We start from the raw sequence: 18315 nt of genomic DNA, 5'->3' as shown, positions 1-18315 counted from the left end.
AATCTATTGCGACTGTGCTGGCAGGAAGCCTCAGGAAACTGTTGCCTCTTTCAGCCAACACCTGAAGTCCACGTAAACATTTCTGTAGAAACTCCTATTTCAGCACTGGAATCAATGACATCTCAGAGAAGTGAAGTGCCTTTGAGAATGATATCCACAGAGTTACATTGGAGGATGCTAAATATGTGTAACTCCTGGCAACTAACGTGCTCAGAGATTCTCAGTAACCCATGACCTCAAGTGTCAGACTGGAAGCTCTCTGCAGAGGAGTAAGGCAGAAAGGTGTAGAGATTTTCTTCACACTGCTACCTGCACACACCAGCAATTCTGCCCTTCCAGGCTGTTACCAGCGGTACTTACCAAAAATATTTAGGTAAATGCAGACAGTATGGGTTATAAAGCAAAATGAGCATTAGTGATTTCTGTTGTGTGATATCACCCTTGACCAACATTAAGTGATAGATTCAGGTAGAACATACTTCTGCACACTGGCACGCTGCCACTCCAAAGCTTGTCTTCTTGGCAAGTCCGTTCCGCATCACCCTGTGAAACAATACAAAATACTCAAAGAACAACTTTGCTTTAATTAACTCTTTTCTCCCATCATCTTTAGTATCCAGCAAAGTGAGGAAGCTTTTTCTCCATGTGCCACCCATCCAAAGAGAAAATGAAGTGCTACAGCCCAAGTCTACTCTTAGAGTTTATGGCACAACTTTCAGCAAAATTATGGGTGTCCTTTATAAATCAAAAGTTTGTGGGGCCAGTTAGTTCTCTTGTCCTTATATTTCTGGAGAATCATCTTTTTTTTGTCAGTTTTATCATTCTTGTTCCTAGGAATGTGTTGTGATGATAATTTTTCTCCTTTCAGCACTCACTTATAGGAAATTCAACTAGCAATTTTTTCAACAACTATACAAGCTTGAGTTTGATAAACATGATGTGGTGATTTAACCACATCCCGATCACTCATTCTTTATATTTGCCTATAAATTACATTATTTCATTCTTATATACAAGTTTTATGGACAGCCTAGTAGCCCAGGATTTAATTCTTATTTTATTCTGAGACATGGAGGACAATATTTAATTATGTCCCTTGTTGTAATGTACTTTTATTACAAAGCAGACCTATCGATAAAGAGTAGATATTTGACATGTTGTTGTATGGCATCACACCCAATGGACTTTGCTTCCCAAAGGAAAAAAGCAGGACTCCTATAGCAGGGACACAGGTTGACACTAGGTGGCGAAACTGGATCACGAAGCTTGGAAGAGCTTGTTACTGTAAAACAACACTGGTTCACTGCTTCCTAGAATGACTTGAAACAGCAACACTATCTTTTTGTCTAAATACTAAGACCTTCAACTCCAGCGCATATTTGCACAATTTGACAACATAATGAAAATTAAAGTCTTTGTTACCTAAGCATTCTCCAAACTCTAATTTTAACTTGACTGAGTGAATTAACTTCTGACTGGGTGATTTTACATGCATGAAATTCTTAATTAGTTACTGGTGTTATAACAGTACAAAGGAAGTGCAATCCTGCACTCTGCTTGGCCCTCACAAAACCAGCATTAAGAGCCAGCCTCTGTCCTGGGGACATCTCACCACCTCATGTCTCACTCATCACCTGGGAACAGTGGAGATCATGCCGTGCCTCAGCAACCTACTGTCATTTCTGAATTCACTGCAGCTTTTGAAAACACACCTGAGGCAGCTCTGAACTTGCTAGCCTGAATCCTGATACTGGGAAAGCAATGCTGTTTCAGAGCTCAGGTGGGGATAAAAGCGGTAATAAAAACAATGGACAGGAAAGAACTTTGATTCCTCCTCCATCAGGGAATAAAGCTGTCATTGAACAAAATGGAATACCTTTGATCTATCACTTTAATACCATCTAGCAATGTCATAGAACTGAGGGCAGTGGAGTTTATGAGGACCTTTAAGTCTGGAAGGCACAACTCTTGGCACACAGACATAATGATTGGGACACTATGCATCAGAAAAAAAAAATGTAGTCTAACTCTGGCTAAAGAACCAAGTCAAGGGAGTACATGAGAAATTAACTCTTCTGTGACTTATGACCACAAGCATAGGCAATGCTGCATTTGCAGAGGACTTCAGTTAAGAAAACTCAAATACTGCAAGATACCTGCTGGACATATACCTCTGAAAAGGATATTTGCTTCAACTATACCCTTAAACCATTCAAAGACTGTCCCAAACATAGCATGAACTGTCTACAGACAATAACAAAACCAGCAGACACCCAGCTTCCATGGTGTCAAAATGAATGAGGCAGTCCATAGCAATCACTCAGGAACTGAAAATGAGAACTTGAAGTTTAGACTGTTGGAGATTTGAGCTTGCTTACTTGTAATTCATAGCCAGAGTCACATTTATAAAGAGACACATCTTTGAAATTGTATTTAGTGCCAACCACAAATCCATGCTCTGGAGACTCTGGAGTTCCACATGACACAGGACTGCAGATGTTGCCAGAAAATGGTGGCACCCAAACACCATTTTCCTGAAAAAGAAATGTAATTAGAAATGTAAGAGCACTGCTTTATATGTGCAATCATATCTAATTGAAAAAGAAAAATCATGGTAGGAGCATCCAGTTGCTGTGGGTGTACAGATATAATATTATCTGTTCAATCCTTTATAAAACTTGGTAATTTAAGTAACATTTTCAAGATGTTAACATAGACTGCTGTTATCTTTGGCAGAAACACTTAGCTTGAGATTTAAAAGGCAGAAGGAACAAAAAAAAAAAAAAAAAAAAAAAGAGGAAAAAAAGCCTGAAAAAGCAAGTTCACTGCAGCAAGGTCACCTAATCACTCAGTGAACAACACATCAGAAGAATGAAAACTAACATCTGCCTGATTTCATGTTCTGTATTTCTCTCCTGGTTGAATGTCTAACACCATGACTAAGTGCTTCAGCAGCCTTCTCTGACTTACTAAGGGAAGTCTGATACCTGAAGAAACACTTGTCAAAGACAACTACTCCTACTTCTACAGATATTTGAAAGAGCAAAATGAGGGGAAAACATTTCATAAGAAAGACTTACTCTGCAAACCCACACATGCTCAGCTTTTCTCATACAAGTATACCTAGTGACTTTAAAAGTCTATTTACAAACTCAAGATGAGGCTGTCCACAGCTAATGTGACAGGAGGTTACCAGTGGAATGGATTAAGAGTTTGTTCTTTAACAGAGGATTCAAGTTTCTACAGGTGTACAGTGGATGTCTACTGCCTGTTATTCTAGAGATAAAGCTCTGCCTGCAATCCTCAAAATATATTAGAAATCTTGGACATATTTTTTTTTAAATCTCAGACATGATTTAATGCTTGGCAGTGTTCAAGGCCAGTGCTTTTCTAAAATGAATGCTTTTCTAAAGGACAGCCTTTTGATGGAAGGAGAAATAAAATATTTTTAGTTCTGAAAGTTCATACATAGAAAACAAATAATTGTTCTTATTGGGAAACAACTAAACATACAATATTTTGCAGAATATGCTTTGAATTTTTTAGTTGTGCCCAGCTAAGGGCCAAAAGGTAAGGAAGATATGGGAAGGACTCCTGAATTCAAGAAGGCCAGCAGAATAGAACAGTGCTAATAAAACTATACCTTGCATGTAGATGTGCTTGCTCCCACCAGAGTGTAGCCTTCTACACATGACAAAGTGATGCTTGTATTTACAGTGAAGTTGTTCCCCAGAACGATTACATGAGTGATATTTCCTGGAAGGGGACACTTTCTGGGGCAACAGGAAATACTTTGAGGGGACCATTGTCCATCTTCCTGGCAAGTGCATATATCCACTTCTGTTGCCATTGTGTAGCCTTCCAGACATCTGCAACACAGCATGAAGACCTGACCAGAGAGACACAGCTAGGAATAACCCATAAATTAAAAAGTCAGGACAGTAACTTTTCAGCATTAGTTGTTAATGTCTATAGATTTTTCTATTACTTCAAGGTAAGCCTGTAAGAAGTATGTCTCAACTGAATTAATTCTGTTGCAAGAGCTGGAGACTTCAGACTTCATTTCCAGTTGTTTCATGCTGCTGTAGCATCACAATGGAAAATGAATTGGTGGCTTCAGTACTAAGAGGGTACTGGAAGTTCTAGTGCAATTTCTACACTGCCCATCTCTTTGCTAGGAGGGCCTTTGGAGAGGTAAAGAGAGTGTGTGAGCACCAAGCAATTCTAAAGATGATCTCACTTTCTTCCAAGAACAAACTAAGCTTTAGCCTTGCTTAGACACCCAAGGCTGACTCAATGGTGCTCTACCAAGAACAACTTAACTGGCTTGCACTAGTGGGTTTAGTAGTGGGCAGCAAAAGTACTCTCTTCACCTTGTTAAAGTTGCATGGGAATGACTGATACTGTTCAATTCACCCACCTGCTGCCTCTGTCCCAGTTCTGTCCCACACCATTATTTGCTTTTACCATCAAAAATACATCTCCCCTTTGCCCAAGGCTTTCTTCATCTTGGAGAAAGAGATCTGCAGTGTATACACTTCAGGAAATTAACAAAAACCCCTCAGTTTCTCATATCTGTCAAAGGAGTAACTTGCTCCAGTGCTCCAGACAGCACAGTGCTGCAGTGCAGATAATGGGAGAGGAGGGATATCAAGTCTTTTGTATTACAAAAGGGCACCTGAAGCAGAAGGAAACCATAAATACAATGCCAAGAGGCGAGAAGCTGCACACCCTGCTGACTGTTGCTGTCACCTGATAAAAAGCCCTATATGTTGAAAACAGTGCTTCAGTGGAGGAGAATAAGAAAGCAAAGGGAAATGGGAAATTAAAGTCAGTGGAGGCATCAGCCTAACAGGCTGAAATGCCTTTCTGGAGTTTTCCTGAGTGGTCCAAATAGTATTTTATAAAGTGCATGGCAATGTGGGCTTTGTCAATCTGAGTATGTAGAAACTTGCACTAACTGAAGGTACATGAACCTTCCATCTTCTTTCCTTCAGAGACTTTTAATGAAAACAGAATAGCAGTTATCATCCTTACCTGTACTGGACCTTACTTCCATAGGTGTAAATGTTCCCAAGAACCTCTGCATTTGGGATAGATGGTGGTGGGCCACAGCTTAAGAGCTCACAACTTGGGTATGGCTTCTTCCACACACCTGTCTCCACACAAGTCAGTTCTGGACCCCCCTTCATGACAAAACCTGTCAAGCAGGTATAGATGATTGTGTTCTCATCTTCAGAGCTGCTCCCATTGATAAATGTGTTGGGGATGATGGGTGGAGCACCACAGGAAATCTGTCCGCAGCGAGGAAACCCAGAACTCCATTTGCCAGCTGCCTCACAGGTGACTTCAGGAGGTCCCAGCAGTTTGAAGCCCTCCAGGCATTGAAACTGGACACTTATCCCACAGCTGAAATCTGTACCAAGAACGATCCCATTTTGAATCTGTGGTGTAGGACACACACAGGGTAGGCAAGACGGAAGGCTCCCACTCCAGGAGCCATTGGACAGGCATTGCCGTAAGGGACTGCCATGCAGCTCATAACCAGGGAAGCATATATAGTGGACAAATTCCCCAAAAGTGAAGGCTGAGCCATTCAGAAAGCCATGGGAGATGTCTTCAGGGGGTCCACAAATGACTGGTTCACAGTGTGGTGCTTCTGAGTCCCAGGTACCGTCACGCTGACAGGTAAGCGTCGATGCTCCTTGCAGGCTATAACCATCATTGCAGTGATAGTGCACTTCTTTATTAAAGCTGAAATCTGAGCCAGTAGTTCTCCCATTGGGAAAAGGCAGTGGCACAGGGCAGATCACAGCTTTGCAAACCGGAGTGATTCCACTCCAGCTTCCATTTTCAAGGCAGACTCTACTCCTGTCCCCATCTAACAGGAAACCTTCGTTGCACCTATACTCTGTATGTCTCTGGAATGTGTAGTCGTCTCCAGTTACCTGACCGTTCTCCAGAACTGGTGGTGGGCTGCAGGAAACAGGAATGCAGATTGGTTCACTGCCATCCCATTTCTGGCTCTCTTGGCATCTCCTCTCTGTGGGGCCATTTAACTGGTAACCAGGATCACATTCATAGTAGACAACACTCCCGTATGTGTAGTTTTCCCCTCTTACCTTCCCGTTCAAAGGATGGGTGGGAGAATTGCACATTAATGCTTTGCAGTAAGGAGTAGTGTGACTCCACTGCCGACTTGGCAAACACAGCCGTGTGTCAGAGCCAACCAGTGTGAATCCTGGCCTGCAGGTGTACCTCACTGCACTGCTGAGCCTGTTCTCTGTGACGTGCAAAAAACCATTCTCTGGGGGGGATGGCAAGGTGCACTCTATTGAAACACAGGCAGGGGCAGTGCCGTTCCAAGCCCCATCTTCTTGGCAAGCTAGAACAGGGTTTCCCAGCAGCTCGTAGCCAGAGTAACATGTGTATAAAATGATAGTTCCAAATAAGAAAGTGGTGAGCTGCATTGCACTGTCTTCCTTCAAGGAACTTTTGAAGTCCTTCATGTTGTCAGCCAGCAACACATGTGAAAGGGAGGGGTTCTCTGTAACACCCTCCTGGTCAGGACGCCTTTCCCCGTGTCTCAGCTGCACGTACTCTCCGAAGTCAATGTGAGGAGGCAGGCCACAGTCTGTGGGAAGGCAGGTTGGTGTAGAGCTAGACCACCCAGATTCTTCACAGGTCTGCATGGCAAGGCCTGACAGCTGGAAGCCTGGCACACAGCTGTAAATGACCATGGCCCCATAGCTATAATCTGCACCCTCCACAAAGCCATTCTCAATTGGTTGAGGGGGCTGGCAATTTATGGCCTTGCAAGAGGGAACCTCTGTACTCCACTCTCCTGTTTCTAGGCATCTCAGTGTTTCTTCCCCTTGGAGCTGGAAACCTCTGTCACAGAAATACCTAACTGTCTGTCCATAATGGAAATTTGTGAATGAGTATTTGCCATTGAGAATCTTCTTAGGCCTTGGGCATTGAATAGGTTTGCAAACTGGCTTTCCCCCAAGCCACTGTCCATCTTCTCCACAGAGGACAGTTGTATTCCCTAGAAGTTCAAAACCTGGTTTACATGTGTAGAGGGCTGTGCTGAGGAAGGTGAGGCCCTGCACATCAACTATGCCATTCTGAATTTCTTCTGGTTGAGGACACTCCACAGGAATACATTCTGGCAAAGGCAAGCTCCATGAGCCATCAGCCTGGCACCTGATGGTGGACTCACCCTTCAGCAAAAACCCATCCACACAGATGTATTTCACAGTGCTTCCAAAATGAAGGGATGAAGTCAAGGGGTCCCCAAAGGGGATATAGGGAGGTGCAGAACACTGTACAACTTTGCAGAAGGGAAAGGAATCATTCCACTGCTGGGAGGGCAAGCATTTCAGAACAGAGGAGCCATGCAAAACATAACCCTCCTTGCAGGAGAACTGTACAACACCAACTTGGTAAGACACTTCTCTCAAGACCAGCTGATTTTCTGCTAGGGGTGGCTCTGGACATTTTGTTGGCACACATTTGGGGCTCTGTTTTTTGCTCCATTTCCCAGACTTTTGACATGTCCATGAAACATCTCCAATCAGCTCATAGCCTTCATCACAGAAGAACTCAACTTTGGAGCCCATATCAAAAGTTTCTCCCTTGGAGTAGCCATGCTGGATGGATGGTGGTTTTCCACAGCTGAGGGGAGCACAGTAAGGGGGAGATTCACTGTACCACTGCCGGTTTGCTTGGCAGATAAACACTGGGCTCCCAACCATCTGGTAACCAGAGTCACACTGATAATTTGCCTGATTTTCAAAGAAGTGCCCAGTGGTGTCCTGGAAAACAGTTAAGACAGAGACATGTCTGAAATGAAGATGCATGATTTGGGCAATAAGAGACTGATTTAATTTCTTGTGTTCTCCTGGTCTAGCTTCTAGCTGAATCCCTGACGGCAGTAAAGGCTATCTCAGAAGGAATGAAGGCAAGTAACTGGCACAAAATGTCTTGCCTCTTCTTTTCAGGAAATCTGAGGCCAAAATAAAACAGAAAACTCAAGCCTTTAAAGGTAAAAGCTAGAAAAGAATTCCTCTGCTTTCTCCCTTCCTGACCCATGAGACCAAAATAAGTGTGGAAAGGATGATGGGAAAGAAATGAATCAGGGGAAGCTGCCATCAAATGGCCTATTATTGTCACGATTCTTTAGCTTCTGTGTGTATCTAAGGTTGGAGCCCTCAAATCTACTGTAACTAGGAGACATTTATAAATGCCACATATGCAGCTGCAGGGCCTTGAGCAGGCAGCTGAGTCTGGGCTTTGATTGAGGCATTAAAAATTTTCTCTAACTGTAAGGAATAGATGAGGGAGTGATCCTACCAAAGGAAGACAAAACAGAGTGATATGCATTAATTAGAAGATGCATCTGTGTGGGAGTCTGAACAGAAACTGTTGATAGTACTGCTGGAAACCCATGTAGAAACTGGAATGTCAACCTCCACCCTCCAAATTTAGCAAATGCAGATTCTCTGGTATATGGTATCCCTGGTATCTGGTATCCTGTTATCTTAAATCCCTGGATTTAAGGAAGGAAGAGGGATGCTCAGAAGAAAAATGTTTCAAAAATTCAATGTCAAATCTTTATAATAGTGGTTTTGATCTTCCTTACCACAATATTGTCCTTGTGTACCAAGTGTGCAAAATTGTTGCAATTTAATTTGATAAGGAAAGGGAAGTTCTGACTTCAGTAAAGAAAAGTGCTTGCATCAAAAGAAGAAAAAATATCCCAAGGTGATTTATCTATTGCATATCAGATTTTTTAATCGCAGTGAAAAGAACAAGGCTTGTGAACTGGCATCAGTTCCTCAAATCTAAGAAGGCACTTGAAAGCTACCCAAGAACCAAGCAAATGAAGACTAAGACATTAAGGAAATCAGTTGAATACGTCTTCCAACTGATAAACCACTTTATGATAGGAAATCCCATGGAAATAGTCATGCTTTTTAGATATGATTCTGATGCAAATCCACCCGCTTTCCCCCTTCCTTATCCTATCTAATCATGTACTTCCTCAGTTTTAACAGAAGAGCAAAACAGAAGGAAGAAAACCCCAACAGCAACAGTTGTGAAGATATATTCAGTTTGCCATGGTACCAGGCAGATGAGAAATCACATTCTGTACCTTAATAAAGCCATTCTCAAGCTGCGGTGGCTCTCCACAGGACACTGGGTGGCATGTGGGCAAACTGCCACTCCAGTTGCCGGTGGCCTCACAGGTCCGCTTCTTCTCTCCCTTGATGTAGAACCCCTTGTTGCAGCTGTAAGCCACCACTGCTCCAAAACTGTAGTTGGACCCACTGGCATAGCCATTGCTAATGTGGGGAGGCTCTCCGCAGCGGACGGGGATGCACTGGATGCTTAGAGGAGAAGGATTCCACTGGCCCCCTCGCAGGCATTCGATCTTGGCCGAAGTGTTCAGAACGAAGCCTTCCATGCACTTGAAGCTCACAACGGAGCCAGCTGCAAACTTGGCTTTACTAATGGACTCCAGGATGCTGTATGAAACGGTGGATGGCTTTTCACAGAAATCAGCTATGCAGTGGGGCATGTCCCTGCCCTCTGGAGGCACCCATGTCCCTTCTGCATTGCAAAGCAGCTGAGAGTTATCAGCCAGGCTGTAACCATCCAAGCAGAAGTAATAAGCTATATCACCAAAGAGGCGGTGACCACTCTCTGGTGATGCATTTTCCACATGGGGTGGTTCATCACAGGATACTGCCAGGCACTGCTGGTGGCTCACACTCCACTTGCCGCTGGCTAAGCACTCTATGGTTTCAGGGCCAACTAATGTGTAACTGTGGATAAGGAAACCACATAGGAAGTAAAAAATACAAGCACTGGCAAACTCTACCTAAGGTTTCATGAAGCCCTTGCTTCAGGAAGCTTGTTGCTAGAACCCCAGAACAACAGGATCTTTTAAATTAGCTATGATCAACTTCAAAAGGAAAATCCTAAAGCCTACATGTCCATGGGTGAAGTATCACAAAGGTGGATATCCTAGCACACCTTGTGCATCTTACCTCTCTCTCATCTGTCTGTCCAATGACCATTTCTGAGCTTCCATTTTGGCTCAAAGTACTACAATAAACCTAGTATGGTGCTGTAATGGTCTATGCAATCCTCAAGGAAATGATCCCACCCAGAAACTGTTTCTGTTTACCAAAACTGATTGGAAAGGAAAGAGATGAAAAGCCTAGAAAGGCCTTTTGGGTTTCTGTATTAGCCCTTTCAATCTATTTTCATACTTGCAAGCAAAGTGAAACCTCTTAGTGAGTTACCCAGAGATGCTCTTACCAATAACACATATAGCAATTCTAAAATAACTTCTTCCTAAAAACTCACTGTTAAAAATTATTAGAAAGTCAATAAAAAATTAATGCTGACTGGAAAAAACCCAATGAAATTATTTATAATAAAATTCTACCACATTAATATTGTTTGTGTAGCTGTAGTTCTCCAGTCTGTCTCTGGGATGCAGGGACAGGCATTAATCCATGGAGCTCATCATCCCACTTAAACCCCTGCTGCTTAAATATGCAAGAGGTAGTAGTGTATTTACAGTACCTGTGACTGTTTTCTTACTTTTTTTTTCTCTGTGGTGTGCTCTCACAAAGAGCAAAGAAACAATAACTACTGCAAAGTCCCCATTGACTTTCCAACTGCAGGCTGTTCAGATCTTGAAGCAACATCTGTAAAACTGTTTTGTCTTGTTTGCAGAATTTGTTTTCAAGGACTCATGACTGGACCCCAGAAAAAGAGCCTATTATGTGCCAATGTTTAAAATAATCCACTGTCACAGGCAAACAGCTGTGACAGTCTTTAAATGCTGCTATCTTACCCCATTTAAAATGCTTGCACAGGAAAGAGAAGCAGCTTTTAAAATCACAATACAGTCTAGTAAACATAATAAGGATGCTTTGTGTCAATTATGTTTCAAATAACATTGCAAAGCCAATTTATAAGAAAAATGCTGGCTTGTCATTTACCATTTTACACCGAGAAAAAGCAGAAAATCCTTCAGTCACTTTGGACCTAAACTGGCAAAAGCTCTGCTTACCTGCTCTGCCTTTTAGACAGAACAGTTTCAAGAAATTTTATGGAACTGCTTATAGGCTGTAAAGATTATTGTGTGCAAAGGTTCTTGCAGGATCAGAGTCCAGCATTATACTTTCATGCTTGATGTCATCAAAACTGAGCCTCCTCTTTGATGAAAATTTCTCTACATAGAGTAGATAAAAATAAATTTAAAATAATACACCTCAATAAACAAGGAGTCTTAATTTTAAGGAAATAGAATTTAGAACACCACAGCAGATAGTTGTTAAACTGCATCAAAAGCATTCTTACACCCTGATGAGACATAAACAATTTACTATGATCGGAGCCTTGAATTTAACACAGAAGTACTGGTTCTCTAGTACCTCCAAGGAAAAGGGTTTCCGTTTGAATTGTTCTACCATTCCCCTTGATTCCTCTCTATTCTTCTCTTCCTGAGGGTATTCAGTTCCCCTGAAACTTAAAGAAATGTCTCTGTCTCATACTAACCTGACCACCCACAAAAAAATCTCCATTGCATTTAACTTCCAAAAAGTTAAGACAGAAGTAATAAACATGAATTGGTGTGCAGTTAGAAAGGACTTGTGAAACAGTGCACCAGTTTTACTCAACCTGATCCAGTACTGCTGATCTACATACCCTTCCTTACAGGTATAAGAGACCGTGTTTCCAAAAGTAAAGTTATCTCCTTTGATGACTGCATCTTTGATGGCAGGAGGGGGTCCACAAGACACAATGTTGCAAGCCGGTGGTGTGCCGTTCCAGCTCCCTGAAGACGCACAGACAAGTACAGAAGGTCCCTGAAGGCTGAGACACAAAGATCATTATTAAGGCATCATTTCATTCTGTGTGAGGGATGGAGAGTGAAAGAGGCTGCTTTGCTTTCTGGCCCGAGTGAAACTAAGGAGTCTTTCTCACTGACTTTAGTAGAGGCCAGAATTTCATGCTTTGCTCATGGAAAAACACCCTGATGCTATTAAAAAAAGCTGGTCTTCACATCACTTTGAAGAGCAAGCTGGTGGATTTCTTGTGAAGCCTCAAGGCTCTGTGCAGACACACACAATTTCTGCTGCAGCTTTGCCCCTCTTTGAGCACAAAAGAAATACTTGTTGAACCTTAAAATTTTACTTGTATGCCATCAACAACATGCCAGTCTTGAGATTTGCAACTAGGCCTCTGCCTGAGATCTGATTCACTCAACGACTTAAAACACTATCTTCACCCAGGACACTGAAGGAAAAGCTCCAGTTCAAGTCTGTTCACAAAAAGGCATTCAGTTCCTTCAGGAGGTAAAGGATATTCCCAGCAGGATATTGCTTGAGTGAATGGCCACACACATTTGAAGTTGATGATAGTTTTTGGTTTCATTATCTGAGGAAACAGGATTGGTTCAGATGGTGTGACTTGGATGTTTGAAAAGAGTGTGAAACACCTCTCTGAGATGACCCTTGTCTCCAGCTGCTATGTCAGCTGTCTGTGGGTTCCCTGTAAGGCCCACATCATATCTGAGAGCCCTACATGGGAGAGTCTGATTCCCTACAATTTGGTGTCAAATGGTATTAGATCCCCATGTTTAGCTGACTGAAATAAGTTAATGGAAAAGGACACTGACCTGTAATGCTTTTACAAATTTGGTACAGGCCCTTGTGAGGGAAGTAGGGCTTTGCCTACCCGTGGCAATATGTTTAAGACTAAAAACACCTAAAAGGTGCTTGAAAGAAGAGATTGGGTCCAGAAATAATGCATAAGATGGACGCTGTTTGAGAGGGCTTTCTCTGGAGTAGTAACTACAGTAGAGAGGATCTCTCTCACCAAGCTATGGTAGACAGGTAAAGACAAAGAATCAAAATTGACGTGGTATTTGCTGCCTGTATGTCCAAAGTCCACAGTCAAAAAACTCATTGCACCGCCTGGTTTAGTGGGGTACAGATAAACCCACAATGCAAATCTATGACTTAACACTACACTTAACTGCAGCTGAGTTATCCATTTGTACTAACAGAATTAAAACATTCACCAAATGAACACACCTCGCCTACCTGCCTGCATCTGGACAAGGAAATGATGGCAGCAGGAAAATGTAGAAAAAAAATCATCCCTAAACATGGGTCCATATGGGACCACTTATGTCAGAGCATATCTGCTAGAAGTACAAGCAGATATGAGGGGAGGAGAAACCTCATATGTACAGCCACATCCTTGGATATAGCATTAATGTGTTAATTTTTAATTGCAGCATGTCAAAAATATGTTTGCAGTATAATTGCTTACAAATGTAAAACAGAACAAATACTTAGAGTAAATTACTAGTACAAAGAGTTAAAGGAGTAAATTAGTAACTTCCAGAAAGTTCTTCCACAAAAGGTGATGTAAAGTAATAGCAAAAATAATATGAACTACAGTTGTAGAGCTATAATGATCTTTAAAGGCAAATGAGAACTTTCAGAAATAATAAAAACTATTTTTCTGAATATTCAAAATATTTTTGTAAGTTTGATGGTAAAATGAAAGCATTACATATGTATATAGCAAATCCTGAGTGACTTTTCTGAACTGCTCCAGTTCAAGATAAAATACAGAAAGTGCCCTCAAGGTATAAAGAAGTCTTTTCCAATTCTGTCTTAGTATTTTATTACTCTGAGCAATGATCCCAGCTTTTTTCTTTCAGATATAAGTCAGACCTAACAAGCATGCCACCTGCATTTGGTTCAGGCACATTCGAACATTTACCTGTATCCATTGTCACAGGTGTATGATACAGAGGAAAGGTAGGCTGTGCCACTGAGAGTGTACTTTCCATTGCTGATATCCTCTGGGCTAGGGCATGTCACCATTTCACAGGAGGGGGGAGCATGACTCCAAATGCCACTAGCAAGGCACAGAATTTCCTTTTCACCCACCAAGTTGTATCCGTCATTGCATCTGCATTAGAGGAAAATAAGTGCTATCAAACACAGGGTCTTTTATGCACAACATAATCAGCCATCCCTTTTTGCTCATCATCCACATCTGCATAAACCACCTTTCTTTTCAGGAAATAGAGAAGTAGTACTGGAGTAAACAGTCCCCTCTGCTAATGAACAGCCACTCTATAACCAAATGTCTTTCCATTATTTTAATCCCATCTTGCTCCTCTCCTTCATTTCAACCAATCTCTCAATTCAGCCATACTCTTATTTGCTGCCAGATTGTCAATCAGTTATTAATACAGCACTTCAAACATACTGAATTCCTACCTGTACACCACCTTATTATGGTATGTAAAATTTGAGCCAAAAATGGCACTGTTCTCTGGAATAACTGGATCACCACAGGATATAGCTTTAAAAAGACAGGAATACAAGAGAGGTTGATATAACACAAACAAAAATGAACAGAAAATTAGGATTTACTTTGTTTTCTCTGAAAAGATTTGAAGAAATATAAAGCCCTAGGTAACAATGAGTTCTTGACTAATCTGTAAGTGACATTTAGGACTCTTTATCTAAATTCACCTTACTGAGAAACTGAACTAATTGGAAATAGGTGGTTACAACCACGCTACAAACCACATGCTTGGTTATCAAGAGGACTCCATATCTATCTCTCTCTGTGGACAAAGTAATTGTTTTTTTGCTTAGACAGTCTTTGTCAACTCTTCACTTTACCTGTTGCTTCATCTCATTTGTTCTGGTTTTCTAAAGAAACAATTTCTGCTATTATACCATGACTATATACATGCATCAGCCTGTCCTTTCGGGTTGCTTTTAATCCACTGAGACAGTTAATGGTCTTTAAGTGATTAATTGCTTGAAAATGGAAGGCTGGGTGGAGAAGAATTAGAATTAGAAGAACACTTCTAATGCTTGCATTAGACTGAGTCTATACCTCTGACGCACTGGAGAATCTGAGTAAGAGAGAACCACTACAGACATGACAACTGTGCTTATGTCTTAAGAGAACAAAGACTTCAACACTGATATCCAGATCTGCTAGGACAGGGTTTCATAAGCTGCCATGATCTCTAACGGCTCTTCACTATTACTTTTCCCCTCCCATCTGTCTAATGTTAAGGTCACATTTCAGCATGCATTACCCCTAGGAACCAACCTTCACAATAGGGTGTTGGGTGGCTCCACTCTCCAGACTCCATGCAAGTAAGTTTCATTGCTCCTGTCAGCTGGAACCCTTCTTTGCAGGAAAATGTTACTTGACTGCCAACACTGTAAGTATCCCCATGTAAATGACCATGGTCTGGATTTCCAGGATTATGGCATTTCACAGGTTCTGAGGAGAAAGAGGGAAACTACAAATAACATACTTATGTGTCAGGTTTTATGAATAAATTACAAGAGAGATCCTTGGGAATTTGCTGAAAGTAGAAGGCAAAGACATGGAAAACACTAAAGTAGTTTACATAAGTAGTTTACAGCCTTTTCTCTTTTATATGTAAATGGCTGAAGACTCATGCAAGTAAGCTAATCTCCACGTGTGGAAGAGCCCTCTGTAACTGAGTTCACATTCCTTGTTAGAAGCAAACATATCTTACATTAATTTCTCCCTCTGTGAGGGAAAGCCCATTCCAGCATGTCTATCCCTGAAAATGAAAACTGCTCAACTACTTTCTATGCCAACCTATACCACTGTCTAGTTGTCTTCATCCAAAGTTACCTTGTTTAATGTTTCCACATTAGTAGCAGCTCTAGCCCTACTCAGAAGCCTGTGTTAAAATGTTTCTTCACTGCGCAGCTCTGCTCTGAGAAGTGAAACACTGTGGCCTTCCCAGGTCTTGTGCTCGGTGTGCAATTAGGTTTTTGCATGTGTGTATGTCTTGGAGCAGCATCCCAGTGACAGCTGTATCCTCACGGAGAGGTGAGTTCTCAAGAAACAAAAGGAGACACTATCACAGCCCCATCCAGACTAAACCGACCTGGTGATGAAAGCGTGCCTGTCCTAGATATCCATTGTTGTCTCGCAACTGGAAAGCAGGATACTGGCCTATACAGAATCTTGGAAAGGCTAGCTGGATGTTTTTCTTTCCCATACCTGCACATTTTTTACCATCTCCCGTGTAAGGAAGGATGCAAGTGCAAACATAGGATCCGTTTGTGTTGAGACAAGATGCGTGCTCATCACAGTCTGATCCAACAGCGCATTCATCAACATCTGCAAAAAACAAAACAAAACTAACCCACAAACCCCATGTCTCTAGTGTGTTATTTGTAGCGAGCATTTGCTTTAAATTTCTGTCTTACTGTCAAGAGGAATTACTTTAAGTAGTACAGTTAAAAATCACTTACTGCAATCACATTTTTCATCCATTGGTAAAAACACTTAATATTTAAACAAATATTTATAACTCACTGTAAAGTTTTATTGTAATTTTAATTATAATTTACTCAGCAGTATGGCACAACATGAGAAAATCAGACATAAATGATATTAACTTTCAGTCACTACTTTCACATAAAGTATCTGGTTTCCAAACTGCAAAAGAACAGATATTGTAACTATTGTACTACTAGTCTGCGTAGACACCCTAAGGAAGGATTTTTGCATTAAACTCTTGCTTGGGAAATCCTCTTGATCTCAACCTTTGTACTTATAAGCCAGGAAAACTTAGTCAATAGGAGAAATTCTCTGAAAATATTAGAGCCTTATCTTAGATGAAGATAATTAGACTAGGTCTAAAAAGAGCCTGCAGTTGCCAGAAGAGTTGAAGATAATTCAAAATATATTAGTTATTATAATTAACTATTTACATGGCAGTTGCACCTAGAAATCCCAACTGATAATTTATGATCCATGTAGTTTGATGCTATGCTGCAAATAAAAAAAAAAAAAAAAAAAAAAAAAAAAAAAAAAAAAAAAAAAAAAAAAAAAAAGATCCCTCACTCCAGAATACTCCATAAAATCTTTAATCTTGACAAGGATTAAGTAAGGAAACATCCTTGGTATAAAAACAATGAGTCAAAATTGCAAAGAATCAATTTCAAAGTATCTAATTGAAAAGTGCTGGCATCAGGGATTATTCTCAGGGATTATTCTTCTCTATAAAAATGCTTGTTTCATGCTGTTAGAGAGAGGTAGAACAATTCTTAGTCTAAACGCCCTGCTACAGGGCCCCTGTTGATCAAGGTGTGCCATGCAGACACACAGGTTGGGTTCTTTGCCCATTTCCAGTAAAAAATCACTGGTTAAAAGAGCAAAAAGTTTACTGAATTAGAGGGTTTATTCTTCACCACTGGATGAGTCTGATCAGCATGAAAGGACCACAACACATTGAAAAGAAAAGGAGTTTCTTTCTGATATGCAGGATGACAGCTGCACTGTAATACCAAGACAGTTGCCAACTACACCAGGAGAATGCAAAGTGCTGCCACAGCAGAACTGGAATGACTGCTTCTTCTGTAATGTCTTGTTAGGCAAGAGACTTCCAGTGGGGTGGAACTACACGGTGAATCAGACCCTAACAGAACAAAAGGAATGCTTCAGGGCATAGGTGTGCCAGGATTTGTTAGCACCTCCCTGAAGCATGAGTCAGAAAGGTAAATGGTGGGTCAGGGTGCCAAATCCACTCTTGTTTTCATTTTCCCATAACGTCGCTTTGAGAGAGACAAGGCAAGCTGGAAGGTGGGGCGCAGTCTTTTTCCTTCTGAACCTTGTGACTCCTACAGCACGGAAGTTGAACTATTTGGACAGTCTTGACATACCTGGGATGATGTTTGTAGATTCTGAAGAAGTGCTGCTAGACAGGATGCTACAAAACTAGACGGATCCTACTCCAAAGTGAATTTTGGCAGAACTAAAAGGCTTTGGTAATTTCTTTTCCTTGTCTTGAGTGAAAAAAATATGTGCTATACGTACAAAGAATTAGGACTCAAACACAAATCTTCCCAGTTTTTCACCACACAATTCCCATGGCTAAGATCCAGCACAACCAGATGCAGCAATCCAAGTACAGCTAGGTAGTGGATTCCAGCAGGGGTATGCTGGAGACATGGCCCTGCAAGACCAGTGACACCTAGTCCTCGGTACACAGTCCAATGCCAGCCTCTCACACCTTTCAGCTTGTGCCACTGCACCTGGCACATCAGACCCAACCGACCAGCGAGTAAGTTAAGGTGTGGCAACTGTATGAACTGCGGTCACAAGTGTACTCCCAGCGCTCTCAGTGCCGCAGCTGCTTGCTGGCAGGCATATCTGACCCACCAAAAAACCCCCACAACGGAAAAAAGGCTCAGA

At 41.5% G+C, this 18315-nt stretch overlaps 1 protein-coding gene across 1 annotated transcript in view; it reads right to left on the bottom strand.

The window, feature by feature from the left end:
• SVEP1 (sushi, von Willebrand factor type A, EGF and pentraxin domain containing 1) overlaps window positions 1–18315 on the bottom strand; it is a 116499-nt gene that overhangs the window by 19818 nt on the left and 78366 nt on the right. The window contains exons 33-42 of the mRNA XM_014308784.2: window positions 16117–16236; window positions 15181–15357; window positions 14328–14412; window positions 13822–14013; window positions 11731–11898; window positions 9158–9830; window positions 5038–7817; window positions 3644–3869; window positions 2379–2534; window positions 480–543 (exon numbers count right to left, since the gene is read on the bottom strand). Coding sequence (XP_014164259.1) covers window positions 480–543; window positions 2379–2534; window positions 3644–3869; window positions 5038–7817; window positions 9158–9830; window positions 11731–11898; window positions 13822–14013; window positions 14328–14412; window positions 15181–15357; window positions 16117–16236 — 4641 coding nt within the window. The remainder of the gene's footprint in view (window positions 1–479; window positions 544–2378; window positions 2535–3643; window positions 3870–5037; window positions 7818–9157; window positions 9831–11730; window positions 11899–13821; window positions 14014–14327; window positions 14413–15180; window positions 15358–16116; window positions 16237–18315) is intronic.

This window comes from Geospiza fortis, unplaced genomic scaffold (assembly GCF_000277835.1).
Source record: "Geospiza fortis unplaced genomic scaffold, GeoFor_1.0 scaffold203, whole genome shotgun sequence".
In the NCBI taxonomy this organism is placed as follows: domain Eukaryota; kingdom Metazoa; phylum Chordata; class Aves; order Passeriformes; family Thraupidae; genus Geospiza; species Geospiza fortis.
This window is presented reverse-complemented; position numbering and strand designations above follow the sequence as displayed.